The 13,053-nt window shown below is 52.5% G+C and overlaps 1 protein-coding gene across 23 annotated transcripts in view; it reads right to left on the bottom strand.

The window, feature by feature from the left end:
* The window catches only part of PTPN5 (protein tyrosine phosphatase non-receptor type 5), a 55,972-nt gene that overhangs the window by 32,317 nt on the left and 10,602 nt on the right, over positions 1 to 13,053 (bottom strand). For 16 of the 23 annotated variants that reach the window (XM_025988163.2, XM_072725417.1, XM_072725419.1 and 13 more), the window contains exons 2-3: positions 6,488 to 6,577; positions 796 to 872 (exon numbers count right to left, since the gene is read on the bottom strand). In XM_025988163.2, coding sequence (XP_025843948.1) covers positions 796 to 872; positions 6,488 to 6,507 — 97 coding nt within the window. In that variant the 5' untranslated portion in view covers positions 6,508 to 6,577. The remainder of the gene's footprint in view (positions 1 to 795; positions 873 to 6,487; positions 6,578 to 13,053) is intronic. The other 7 variants (XM_072725430.1, XM_072725426.1, XM_072725428.1 and 4 more) reach the window with 1 other exon arrangement.

Below are 13,053 nucleotides of genomic sequence, written 5' to 3'. Positions count from 1 at the left end.
ACAAGCTACAGGTTTGGGACTTCAAAGTCAACATTCAAAAGGCTGTTTTTGAACAGAAAGGATTGGAAGGAAAGGTGAAAATGAATATTGTGGCATGGGATTATGAAAATTTTTTTCATTTGTCTTATTTTCTATTATTTCTATGATGGGTATTTATTGTAAAGATAAAAAAAAAAAACCCACAAACGTTTATATAAAGAAAACAAGTATTAAAAACTTCTATCCTTCTTTCCTTCTTCCTTCCATAACCTGGGTCCTCGGTCTACAGCTGGGACACACTGTCAGCCCATAGGCAAGAGTGCCAGGGTAATGTCTCTGCGGTGACGGCCAGCCACACTCCCCACGGGCATGGTCAATCAGACTCAAGCGGCACAGTCTGACCCTCACAGCCGAGGGCTCCCTATGGGGCTGAAAGTCAAGTACTTTCTCCACATCACCCACCCACCGTCGTGTCCCCTTGCCTTATCTCTTGGACTCTGCCCACACACCGCTGGTCAGTAGTCATGGCCCACCAGCCCTGGACTCCCCATCACCCTGCTCTCCACCCTCCCGGCACACCCTCAGTGGCCTGCTCTTCCCTTCCAGGGAGCCCAGAGCAGCTTCAAATGACAACAGGTCAGAAAGACACCAAGGATTAGGAAAACAAGTCCTCATTTAAATGAAGACCTCGAGAGCAGCTGAGTCACTCCTCCTGAGCAAGTTCACAGCTAAGCGGGCTCCACTCCAGCCCATGCCATCCGGGGCTCTCTCCTTGCCCTGGGAGCTCGGGGGCCCCTGGGTGCTGGGCAGACTCACCCGGCAGCCTCTCACTGCAGCACATGTCCAGAGTCCCTCCCTCGGAGTCATCGGCCACGTGCTTCTCTCTCTCACTCCTGCAGTGGATGAAAAATGCCAGATGATGCCATGGAGCTGGGATCAAGGCAGAGCCCTGAACAAGGATAAAAAGGCTTCTTGCTTGCACTGGGCCCCCTTGAATAGCGCCTCATTGGGGTTGGGGGGCCTGAGGAGAAGGACCAACTTGCAGAAGGGTCAAGCTGCAGAGGCAAGAACAGATTCTGCAGGCGGTTTTCCATGCCCCATAATGAGCAGCAGTAGCCCTACAACCATCATCAGCACTGTGCCCTCTGCCATGGAGAGAGGGCTTACTGTGTGCAAAGCATTTACATGCTTTATTGCACTAAGTCTTCATTGTGACCCTGTGGATTAGGGATCAACCAACAGGCTCAGAGAAGTTAGGTAACTGGCCGAAGGTCACACAGCTCATTAGGGTGGAGCTGGATATGGAAGTACAGTCTAGGACTCCACACGTATGTTCTCACTGACTATTGTCTTGTCCGGCCTCCCAGTTCATGTGGATTTGAATCACAGGAGCAAGAAGAGGGGCCTGGGTCCCACAGAGGCTGTGCCCAGATCCTCAGGGGCTGCAAGTACCTTGTGCCCCGGGCAGTAGAAAGTGGCATGCAAAACTCTTCCCCAGCAATAGTTAGAAAAAGTATAAATATGTAATTTTTTTTTTTTTGCCTGCTCTAAATGTTCTGTTTCTTTCTGATATCAGAAAGCCCTCTTTCTAGCCCATCAGGGCACTTTCCAGGACTACACTGGGGCCTAGCTTTTCTCCTTTACCCCGTAAGCTGGAAAAAGGTTGCTGGAGCTCAGCTAGATCCCAGAAGTGTCTGCAGAGTAGATATACCCTGGGGGCAACTGTGCCATTCACAGAGCTTCCTCAGGCTTTGGGAATGGCCTGACATGCAAACATGGGTTCCAGCGGAGCTCGCTGCCCTTCACGTTCTGACCCCTGGCAGTAGCTGGGATCAAGGGCTAGACACACCCACCAGGCTGGGTCCATCCCTTCCTCTCCCTTGCACTTTTCAAATGCATTCTGCAGCCTGCGGTTGCTGGCTCTGAATCATGGTAGCCACAGTGTCCTGGAGGGGAGGTCCAAAAACATCTGCTGCTGTGGGCCTGGGGCCTGCTTCATTCCTGCCCATCCAGCGTCTTCAGTCTGTCTATCAAAACCATGAGATCCTTCCAATAAATTCTAACATTTTAGCTTAGGCCAGTGGGATCTGATTTCTGAAATTAGCAACTCAAACAAACTTGAGTACAGCACTGCCAGGATAATGCTTCCATGAAGTCCAAGAGGTCAGCTACCTCTCTGCCCACTATTTCTGCAATCCTGTCTCTCAGACTGGTCCTGAGGCCCGTTTGAGGCCCTGCTGCAGATCTGAAACGATTACGGATAGACAGGCAGGGTTAAGGGGGCGACCCTTTTCACTCTGACATTTTCTGTTCTCAACTGGCATTGCATTATTTTATCTCTTCCTCACTCTGACTGGCAGGGGCTCTGAGAATCCCAGTCCTTGGAGCGTAGCTCTCTTGCAGAGAGAAGGCTGCTATCTTCAAGGCCCTTTAAATGTCTCCTGAATCCCTCTACTTTTCTCCCTCTCCACCACCTACATCTTGGTCTATGCCAGCCTCTCTTGCCTAGATTACTTTGGCAGTCTTTTAACTGGTCTCTGGCATTCACTCACACTGGCCCCTAAAACATTCTTCATGTGATTCCAATACATCTGGCTTCACAGGGTGTGCGGTTTACAACCTGCACAACTGGACGGCGCAGGCCTGAGCTAGAAACAATTGTTTCAAAACTCAACATTTATCATATAATCTCCTTTAAAAAATTACTTAAGTGGCATCCTATTATACTTAGAACACAGAAATGCTTTAACATGCTTTACTGGGTCTTGTAAGGCTGACTCCAGGATATCCCCCAACCTTATTTCATATCCCCTTTCCCTTTGTCCTCTGACCTCCAGCTACACTGGACAGGCTCCTTCCTCCACAGTGTCTCTACATATGCTTTTGTCTCTGCCTAGAAAGCCCTCCAGCTCTATTTCCTAGCACTTTTTACTCATGGCACTTGACACAGTTTGAAATTTCATTTTAATGTATGCCGTTGTTTAACGTTAGACGATATGCTCCATTTCAGTTTTATTCGCCATTGTATCTCCAAAGCCTTGTATAGCGCCTGGCTCGTAGTAGGTGTTCAATAAATAAATAAACAAATACTCGATGAATAAATGAATGTCGCCCTGATTTTCTGGAAAACAACATCAGGAGCCTGAAACATGGCCACTCTCTGAGCTGCCTCGTGGGCAGGTCTCTATGAAGCCACCTGGAACCCGCCTCTGCAGCTGCTGTCCAGAGCAGGCACAGAATCACACATCCGGAAGGCCCCTCATTTAGGTGAGGAGGCAAATGGGGCACCGAGTGGGGGGTCTGACTTGCTCCAGGTACTATATTCAGCTGATGGCCGTGGGGACTGGGATCCTGAGCTTTTTCTGTCCTTATTGTAAAGAGCACCCTGGCTGGAGAGCAGCCCATGAGGGTTGGCTCCTGGCTGGGTGTAGAAAGGTAACCAAGGTATCTAGATACCTCTGGAAGGGGACCCGTGTGTGACTCACAGCTGCTTTCACACCTTAAGCCTCCCAGGCCCCAAGCCGTGTTCAGAATAGCTCAGCGCTGCATGTGTGCAGCGGACTCTATAAATAAGCTTCCTAGAAAATGACTAATTTCATAATCAGAAAAGCAGAAAGAGTAGCACCTCTCATCTGCAGAGGAAAATGGAGCAAGAGCCCACTGCTCGGCTTTGTCGTTGAAGGGACTCCAGGCCACCTCAGCCCAAACCTGCATGGCGAGGCTGTTCAGGGAAGGGTTTTAATTAGATTTCCAAAGAGAAGAGATGGTCCGTTCGGGCTGGAGGGAGAAGCCCAGTCTCTGGACACTGCCCTCTCTCCTCCCCGCCAAGAGCAGAAATAGCTGCTTGCAGTGGATTACTGCAGGCTCCCTCTTTCTCCTGGATTTCTATGCACTGGGCGGCGGGAGCAGAACATGCAGCCACTTGGCTGGGCGGGCCCCCCCACTGCTGTTCTTAGAACCAGAGAACCCCAGAGATAAAAGGACTCCGAGATCACCCAGCCTGTCCCTCCCTCATTGATGGGGAATATCTGGGCGGGGACAGAAGCTTCCCAAAGCCATTGCCTCATTCAACAAGCGTTCGCTGAGCACCGCCTGTGAGCAAGGCACCAGAGCTGTCCTAGGAATCCAATGACGAACAAGCCAGGCCCCTCCCTGCACAGCTGCCAGTCGTCTCAGGAAGACACACACGCAAACACCACTGCACCCACACCTGCTCTGATCGACATATTCACGCCATACCTTGGGGAGCTCAGCTCAGATTGTGGTGAGGGGGCAGGGTGCAGGGTGGCAGGGGGAAGGATCTTCTGCAAGGGGAAGGTAAGAGCTGCTTCTTAAAGGATGTTTCTAGATGGATGAGGGGTGACAAGAGAAAGAACCTCCTTCACGGTGCAGACAGCAAAAGCAATGCACAGAGGTCTGAGACATATGGAACATTTGGTGCTGAAGGGGAGCAGGCTGGTGGGTGGGATGTGGAAATGACGGGGGCCAGGCCTCGACCAGAGGTGAATCAGCAAGAAGCAGGCCTCAGTGTCAGAAATCCTGCCTTCTTCCACTTGACCTTAGGGCTTGCCATGAACCAAGGTGCCACAGGCTCTCCACCCCTGGCCTGGGGAGGAGGGGAGACCTATATTAGGAGGGGGGCCAGTGGCACGTGTTTTGAGGAGCAGACGATAGACCTGGCAGGTGGGATCTCATCTGGTCCTGAACTACTCTTTTTTCCTAAATTGTGCTAAAATTCACATAAAATTCACTACTTTACCCGTTTTGAGAGTGTACAATTCAGTGGCATTTAATATATTCACAATGTCATGCAACTGCCACCACTCTCTAGTTCCAGAGCATTTTCATCACCCCACAAGGAAACCTCCTACCCACGAGGGAGCCCCTGCTCATTCTCCCCTCCCCTAGCCTCTGGCAATCATTAATCTGCTTCCTGTCCCTGTGCATTAGCCTGTTCTGGATATTTCATATAAACAGAATCATACACTACGTGGCCTTGGGTCTGGCTTCTTTCACTTAGCATAATGTTCTCTGGGTTCATCCAGGTTGGAGCACAGATCAGTACTTCATTCCTTTTTATGGCTGAATAACATTCAGCTGTGCGGATATACTACATTTTATTTCTCCATTCATCAAGCCATGGACATCTGGGTTGCTTCCACCTTCTGGCTATTATGAACAGTGCTGCTACGAACCAAACTTCTCCCTTAAACTCAGCTCCCAACATGCCTATGACTGGGTAATCTTGTCTCACCCTGGGCCCCTGAAGCTGCGTTCGTAAAACAAGGCGGTCAGAACCCTCGCGGCCTGAATGACATCACTATCGCTCGTTCACGGGTGCATGTGTGAAGGTGGCGTGTACCCCGCAGCTGTCCCACCATTGCTGGAAGCTGGAGACTGGATCCGGACCAGCCTGCCTCATCTTCCCGGAACTCACGGCTAGCAGGGGAGACACAGGGCAGGTACCTGCTGTGGGCTGGATGAGAGGCCCAGCAGAGGCCCGTCTGGGATGGGGGGGAACACCTCACCTCTCCCTAGGGGATGGAATGGGAGATGGGTGGGTGCTGTCAAGAGGTGATGCCAGCTTTGCCCAGGACTAGTGTACAGAAATAGCTGATAGGTTTGGGGAGGGAGGCCGAGGGGCCTGCCCCCTGTTCCTGGGTAGGCCTTACTCCTGGGTGTTAGCCTGAGCCCCCAGCAACCTCCTGACCCAACCCCAGGCAGGCATGCCCTCTACCTTGGGCTTCATGCTCCTGGGGCTCTGCGGCCCCCGAGACACCCCTCACTGTTGATGTGGAACTCCTATTGCCCTCCCAGAGTTCTGATCCTGCCAGATGTCGCTATTCCCTGAATCAAACCTGTATACTCCTACTTCTAGGTGTTTGTTCATGCTGTTACCTCAGCTTGAAGCTTCCTTTCTCCCTCCTGCCAAATCTTACCCATCCTCAACATTACCTCTTCCTTGGAGCACTCCCTGATCTCCTGGGGAGAACCAAGCTCTCCCATCTCGGGGCTCGCCCCTACTCCTGGCTCACTACCTCTCTCTGCCTTTGTGTTCTGCTGCTACAATTAGCTGCTTATGCCCCTGCCTCCCCTACCCCAGGTTTCCAATCACTTGAGAGCATCCCCACCCCCTCAGCCACCTCTGCATCCCAGGTGTTCAGAACCTGAGCCTGCTGGGGTACATGTTAGAGAGGTCAAGTGGAAGGCAGGGGGAGGGTCTTAGGGTTAGTGGCTTTGGGGGCTCCGGGAGGACAGGCTCTAGCTAGGAGCTCCCCAGCCTGGAGAAGGCGGCCAGACCACCACCAGAAAGAGGCCCATAATGCCACCTAGATTTTCAGCAGCGTGTTTAGCATGCAGGGGCCAAGGACATGCTGGTTTCATGGAAGACAAAGGATCACACTGACTACCTCATGCAAATGAGTCCCGTGTCCCAGCGCATGCACAAGGAGAGGGCTTGCCCTCCTCAGTGGGGTGAGCTGCAGGGAAGCCCACGCACACCACTCACCTGGCTTCCTCATAATTCATTCCCAAGGTGTCTGGGTGGGGAAAGGCGCCATCGGGGGCCAGGGCAGGAAGCTCTTCAGCAAAAAGCACACTAGAGATATGAATGGAGAGAGGCCAGCTTTAGAACACCCAGATGGGGGACTGAGGCAAGAGAGGTGAGTGCCTTGCCTCACGTCACACAGCACGGGCAGGGGTTTTCAGGTAGTTAACAAAATCCAAACTCCCTTTGGGAGGTAACTCTTCTTTGGGTGGCCCACTTGTCCGTTGCCACAGGGAGGGCCCAGGACCAGAGGTCTCTTTCCTGTGGTTCTGTTAGACCTTTCTGCCTAAATGACTCAGAGCCAACTTCTGTTGCTTGTTACCAGAGAACTCAGGCCGATGTGTGGGGAACAGACAGGCTCCGAGCCCCGAGCTCCCAACGCTTAGTTCACTGCTATTTCCATCCTGCCATGCTGCCTACCCTCCCTGCCCAGCTGTCCACTGTCCGGCCATCTGTCCCCACGTCTGAGCAGACTGCAAACTTGGGAGTGTTCTGGATCCCAAACACAGGGTCTGCATGTTCTCTGCTTGGGATGTGCCCAGATAAATGATAAATTCTCCCTCCTGCTCTGTCGGTGGGATACTGGGGCGTGGGTGTCGCAGAGACCCAAAGGAAGGGAAGGTGGAGGGATGCTGGAGAGGCCTCGCCTGCAGAGGGGTTCGGGCAACACCAAGTTCTCCATCTTCTGCGCGAGTCAGATCCAGGGGCTGGAATGTTCGTTTGCTCAGCTAGTGTTCCTGTGTGCAGGCCACGGTGTGAAGTCTAGCTCACAGCCTACTGGGTCAGCAAAAGGCAGTGGTGACACATGTGGCCAGTCAGATGGAGAAGTGCAGGGGGCACCAGCGAGGCCCCGAATGAGGTAGAGAAGTCAGGAAAGTTTCCCAGGAAGGAATGGAGGATGTGCTGTGAAGAAGGAGCTGGGGTCAGCAGCCACGGGATGACAGACGGCTGGGTGGGGTGTTCCGGGCAGAAGGAGGGCCTGGAGTTAGGAGAAAGCAGGGTACATGCAAGAGATGGAAAGAAATTCAGTCTCACAAGGGGAGTGTGGGAAGGGAGCGTGACGTGGGGCAGGGGCTTTGATGGAGATGCTCATCTGTGTGGCTCTTCCTTCTTGTTCTCCATCTCTCTCCCCTCCCTCCCAAGGTGAGGCGGACCTTAATCCTTCCAATAGCCCCAGGAGGAACATACTCTTCTGCATTTTCTAGATGGAGAGATGGAGACTCAGAGAAGTGAAGTGACCTGCCCCAGGCCACACAGATAGAAATGCCAGCTCTGCTCCTCACTGCCCATGTTCCTAAGCTCTCCTCTCTTCTGGCTTTCCACCTTTGTTGAAAACAATGTTCTGAAAGTGGGAAGCGAGTGAACATGCATGAATCAGCAGACTACAGCAGCTGTGCTGTGTATGTTTTTTTAAAAAAAAATCCTCACTATAGGTCAATGAGGCTGCATCCCATTTTACAGATGAAGCAACTAAGGCTTCCCCAAGAAGAGGAGCTGGGGCCAGCAGCCACGGGATGACAGACGGCTGGGTGGGGTGTTCCGGGCAGAAGGAGGGCCTGGAGTTAGGAGAAAGCAGAGGGCAAATAAGTGGAGGAGCCGGAGGGAGACTCTAGCATGCCTGTCCTCCTGCCCAGGGCCCTAACGTGTGCTCTGTGTGCCCTCCCCAGGCCTAGAATGACTGGAAGTCCTGGCCTGGACAGTGGCCTCGGGTTGCTCCATAGGAAGAATCAGCCCAGAGAGTCCTCCTTGGCTGGGGTGGGGAGCCTATATGATTAGGCCTATGTGCTCCATTACTGGAGCAAGCAACGCACTCATGGCCAAGGACCCAGCAGCCCTGGACTCTCGTCCAAGGCCACTGTGTGACTTGGGCCAGTCGTTTCCTCGGATCTGGGTCTCAGTGGCACCAGCTGAGAACCAAGGGAATGGAACTTAATGACCTTTACGGGCCTTTCCTTCAGGTCAAGGCTCAACTTCAGGGCTGTCGAGGTGGATTTAATGAGGCGGGCAGTGGTGGAGCAGCAGGGAGCAAGCAGAGGGCGCCGCCCGCACCACGGAAGTGCTGGGCAAAGGCCACCTGACCGGCAAGTGTGTAGGGCCCATCTCACCCCAGCCAGTTCCCCACTGGGGCCATGTCCAGTTCTGATGAGTGTTGCTGCGGATGGTCCTGTTTGTGTGGCGAGCCCAGAGAAAGATCAACCGAAGAGCCGGATTTCAGAGTTCAAAGGTCCTCTGGTTTAACCCTGTTTTCCAACACTCTGAAACACTCATTCTGCTCCCTCTCCCAACACCTTCCAAGACCCAGGTACGGAGTTCAGTGTACGAGGAGAAGACAATCACAGACGTGAAGGCATGAGCACACCCCTTGTGAGGGTATTCAGTTAGATGCCCACCCTCACCTATAATTCCTTGGAACGTTCTTTCCCTTTCACCGGAAAAAAAGCCCCCTTTCTCCTTCCGGGCTTGGAAAACTCTCGATGACCCGTTTAAGATCCCATTCAAATGTTCAAATGTCACCTCTTCGGCAGAACCATCCCTGACTCCCTTAGGAAGAACTGGGTAGGGGATCCCTGGGTGGCTCAGCGGTTTAGCGCCTGCCTTCAGCCCAGGGCATGATCCTGGAGACCCAGGATCGAGTCCCACATCGGGCTCCCTGCATGGAGCCTGCTTCTCCCTCTGCCTGTGTCTCTGCCCCCCTCTCTGTGTCTCTCATGAATAAATAAATAAAATCTTTAAAAAAAAAAAAGAAAGGAAAAACTGGGTACTCCCTCTTCCTTTCCCACCTCTCTGTTCAGAAATGATCTATTGACGCCTGAATCCCCAATCCCCACGAGGCATCTGTACACAAACCTGTGGTTTAGAATCACGGCAACCCCCCCACCCCCGACTGAGGGCTCGCTGTGTGCTGGATACCATGCCAACCGCTGGGCAGGTACTACATCATTCATGTCTCACTACAGCCCTATCAACTAAACACAGTTATCACCCTCCTCCTACACATGCAGAGATTGGGATTTGGAGGGACTGAGTCATTGTTCAAGGTCACACAGTTGGTAAGTGGCAGAACCAGGCTTGAAACTCCGTTTGCCTCAACCCTAGGCCGGGGCTTTATTTAAACCACTGAGTGTACAGCTCCTGACACGGACCTTCCTGCTCCCCACGCGGCCGCTCTAGCTGACACCTGGCAGATATATTCAAGACACATTTCTTGAAAAGATCAATGAAAAGCAGGCTAGATGTGGAGTATGAATAGGTGGCTCATTAAAAACCATAAAGCACAGGCTTTGGGATTGGGCTGCCGAGTAGGAACTAAGGATCCCCCAGTGGTTGTCCAATCTTGCACAAGATACTTGAATTCTCGGTGCCCAGTTTCCTTACCTGTGAAATGGGAATAGCCATCTACACTTCAGAGGATTCTTAAAGGTATTTTTTTTAAGATTTTATTTATTTATTCATGAGGGACACAGAGAGAGAGAGAGAGAGGCAAAGGGAGGAGCAGGCCCCATGTGGGGAGCCCGATGTGGGACTCGACCCCGGGTCCCCAGGATCACGCCCTGGGCTGAAGGCAGATGCTCAACTGCTGAGCCACTGGGGCTGCCCAGATTCTTAAAGGTATTAAGTGAGGGGTGCCTGGGTGGCTCAGTTAGTTAAGCATCTGCCTTCGGCTCAGATCACAATCCTGGGGTCTTGGGATTAGTCCCGCATCGGGCTCCCTGCTCATCGAGGAGTCTGCTTCTCTGTCTCCCTCTGCCGCTCCCCACTGAGTGTGCTCTCTTGGTCTCAAAGTCTTTTTTTTCAAAAAGGGGATTAAGTGAATTTTGATCCTCACGTGAAGGGTTTTTTTTTTTTTTTTTTTTAAGATTTTACGTATTCATGAGAGACACAGAGAGAGAGGCAGAGACACAGGCAGAGGGAGAAGCAGGCTGCCTGAGGGGAGCCTAATGTGGGGACTCGATCCCGGGGCCACAGGATCATGCCCTGAGCTGAAAGCAGACACTCAACTGCTGAGCCACACAGGTGCCCCCTCACATGAAGTTCTGACATGAGATACATGGAAAATGCTTAGAAGAGGGGCCAGTAAGCTCCTAAAAATGTTAGCTGAAGGGGCACCTGGGTGGCTCAGTCTGCTAAGCATCTGACTTTGGCTCTGGGCATGGTCTCAGGGTCCTGGGATCGAGCCCTGCATCAGGATCCTTGCTTATCAGGGAGCCTGCTTCTCCCTCCCTCTCTGCCCCACCCCCTCTGCTCATGCCTGCACACTCTCTCTCAAGCAAAGTCTTAAAAAAATAAAACCCACCTAAAAATGTTAGCTGTCATCATCTTGTACGTCAGGTTGCCTGTTTCTCAGTTAATATAGCCCTTCTTTCTCTCATATAAATGAGGCCCATAGAGACTCTAGAACGAGTCTTGTGATGTGCTAACAAATTAGTTCTCAAAAACAAAAAATAACTTTAAAAGCCCCGATTAGTGGCATTTGCTAGTTTTCACAGTGTAAACGGTCCCACGATGGCTGATTTCGAGCTAGGAATGTGAGGGGTCCGGCTGCCAGTCTTGGAGGAGATCAGGAGCTTCACTGCAACCCTCTGTGCCTCAGTTTTCTCATCCTTACAATCACATCATGGGATGAGCAGACACACTGCTCCTCGAGGAATGCCTGGCACCGAGGATGCTATGGAAGAAGTAGCTCATACGGGGGTTGTTGGGAGTTGCAGCAGTCCTCGGTCTCCCTGCTTCTTGTCTGGCCCTGACACTGGCCCCATCCCAGCACCTGGCCTTTCGCCTGATGCCTGGCAGGAACTCTGTCTTGGTCATTTGCCTTCTAGGACCGAGGCCCACTCCACTCTTGCAGCTCTCCCCAACCCACCAGGACCTAGAATTCTGACTCAGCCTGTGTTGGTCACACACCCTCCTGGATCACAAATGGTTTCATGCTGCTGGTGTCTACCTGCCTCTGGTTTCAGCCCTAGATGTCCTGATGCCAACTGCTGGCCTGGACTACCTGTCATCCACGATGGTCCCATTTGGCATCTACTCTGCTCTTCATGCTTATGAACCCACTTTTCACATAGGGCTTGCATGCATGTACAGACAGGAGGGCTGGGGTTCAGAACCAGGGTCCATCCCCCTTCCAGCTAGGGAGGGCTCCAGCTTCAGCCACAGTCCACCATGAGGTCTAGTCTTTGGCCACAGTCCCCACCCTCTGCCTCTGATTTAACCCCTCAGGGCTCGGGCCTGGCCCAAGCACTGACAGCACAGGCTTGAGGACCCTGGCACTTTAGGATTTGGTGAAAGATTCAGACAAACGGAGTCAGATGCAGGGCCTGGGAGAGGCTACATTTGGAAACATTAGTTGGGTCTGAGGCTCCTTTACCAGGAGAGACAATAGAGCGTCAAATGGAATGGGAAAGGAAAAAAAAAAAGACAGGACCAGGAGTCAAGGTTTAAAAGGGTCTGACCTCCTGTATGCAAATGTAGTATCAGCTGCATGCCTACTATGTGCTACATGCTTTCTAATGCCTTATTTAATTGGACCCTTGCAGCAACCTTGGGAAAAAGACATCATGACCTCACTTTGTACAGGAGCTAATGGCACTCAGAGGGGTTAGACTCTGGCACGAGCACAGCTCAGGGTCACTCTAGTCCTGCTCAGGTGGCCCATGGAGAAGACAGGACAGTCTGATCCTGGGCCAAGGATGGTTGGTCCTCTTGGTGCTAGTACAGCTGGAAACCTGGGGGTCCAGGGCAGATTGTCAAGCAAGGTCCTCAGTTATGGGTGAATCCCTCAAGACATGACAGCTGAGCACTCTGAGGTCATACGCCTCAAGGCACCTGTGGCGCTCTGAAAAAAAGGATGGATCTAGAGGCAGAGAGACCTGGTTGAAACCCTGCGCTTTTGCCATGGGGTCCCTGGCCAGGGTCTGGACCTCTCCGAACTTCAGTCTCTTCCTGGGAGTTGCAGGAGCAGCAGAGCTGCCTGTGGCAGGGTTCTCTGGTAGAGGCTGTGGAAGTAACGGGAGTAAAGGAAGTACCAGGCAACCCAAGGCCGACATCCTCCTCCTCGTGACAGCTGACCTGGCTCAAAGCTCCATAGCCCGCTCCCTCTAAGTCAACCTGGCAAGGAGATGCTCCTGCTCTTTGCACCAGGCAGTGCCATCAGCTACGAAGGTCTGTTTCCTTTTTCCTGGGGCTCCGTCAGGTGTTCCTGGAGTTAATGAGAACAGTGCAGGGACTCCCCAGCAGAACAGACTCCTCTTCCCTCTGGAGAGCCCTGGGCTCTTCCCAGGTCCGCCTCATCAGACTCAGAGCCCTTGGGAAGGTGGGTCGAAGAACTGGAAATGTGACTTCAGGGAATTCCCCAAATCCTTCTCCAGCCTGAAAACTGCCCCAGCTTCCGGCCACGCTCATTTTTGATTCTCAGCCTTGGTCTCTCCTGCTCTCCTTCCTGCTAAGGCCTCCCTGCTCCTCTTCTCCAAGCCGTGGCCTCGGGCCCTTCCGGGGCCTGCCTCAGCACCACACCTCCTCCAGGAAGC

The sequence above is a fragment of the Vulpes vulpes genome, chromosome 11 (genome assembly GCF_048418805.1).
Source record: "Vulpes vulpes isolate BD-2025 chromosome 11, VulVul3, whole genome shotgun sequence".
NCBI classification, from domain to species: Eukaryota; Metazoa; Chordata; class Mammalia; order Carnivora; family Canidae; genus Vulpes; species Vulpes vulpes.
Note: the sequence above shows the minus strand (reverse complement) of the source record. Positions and strands in the feature narration are given on the sequence as shown.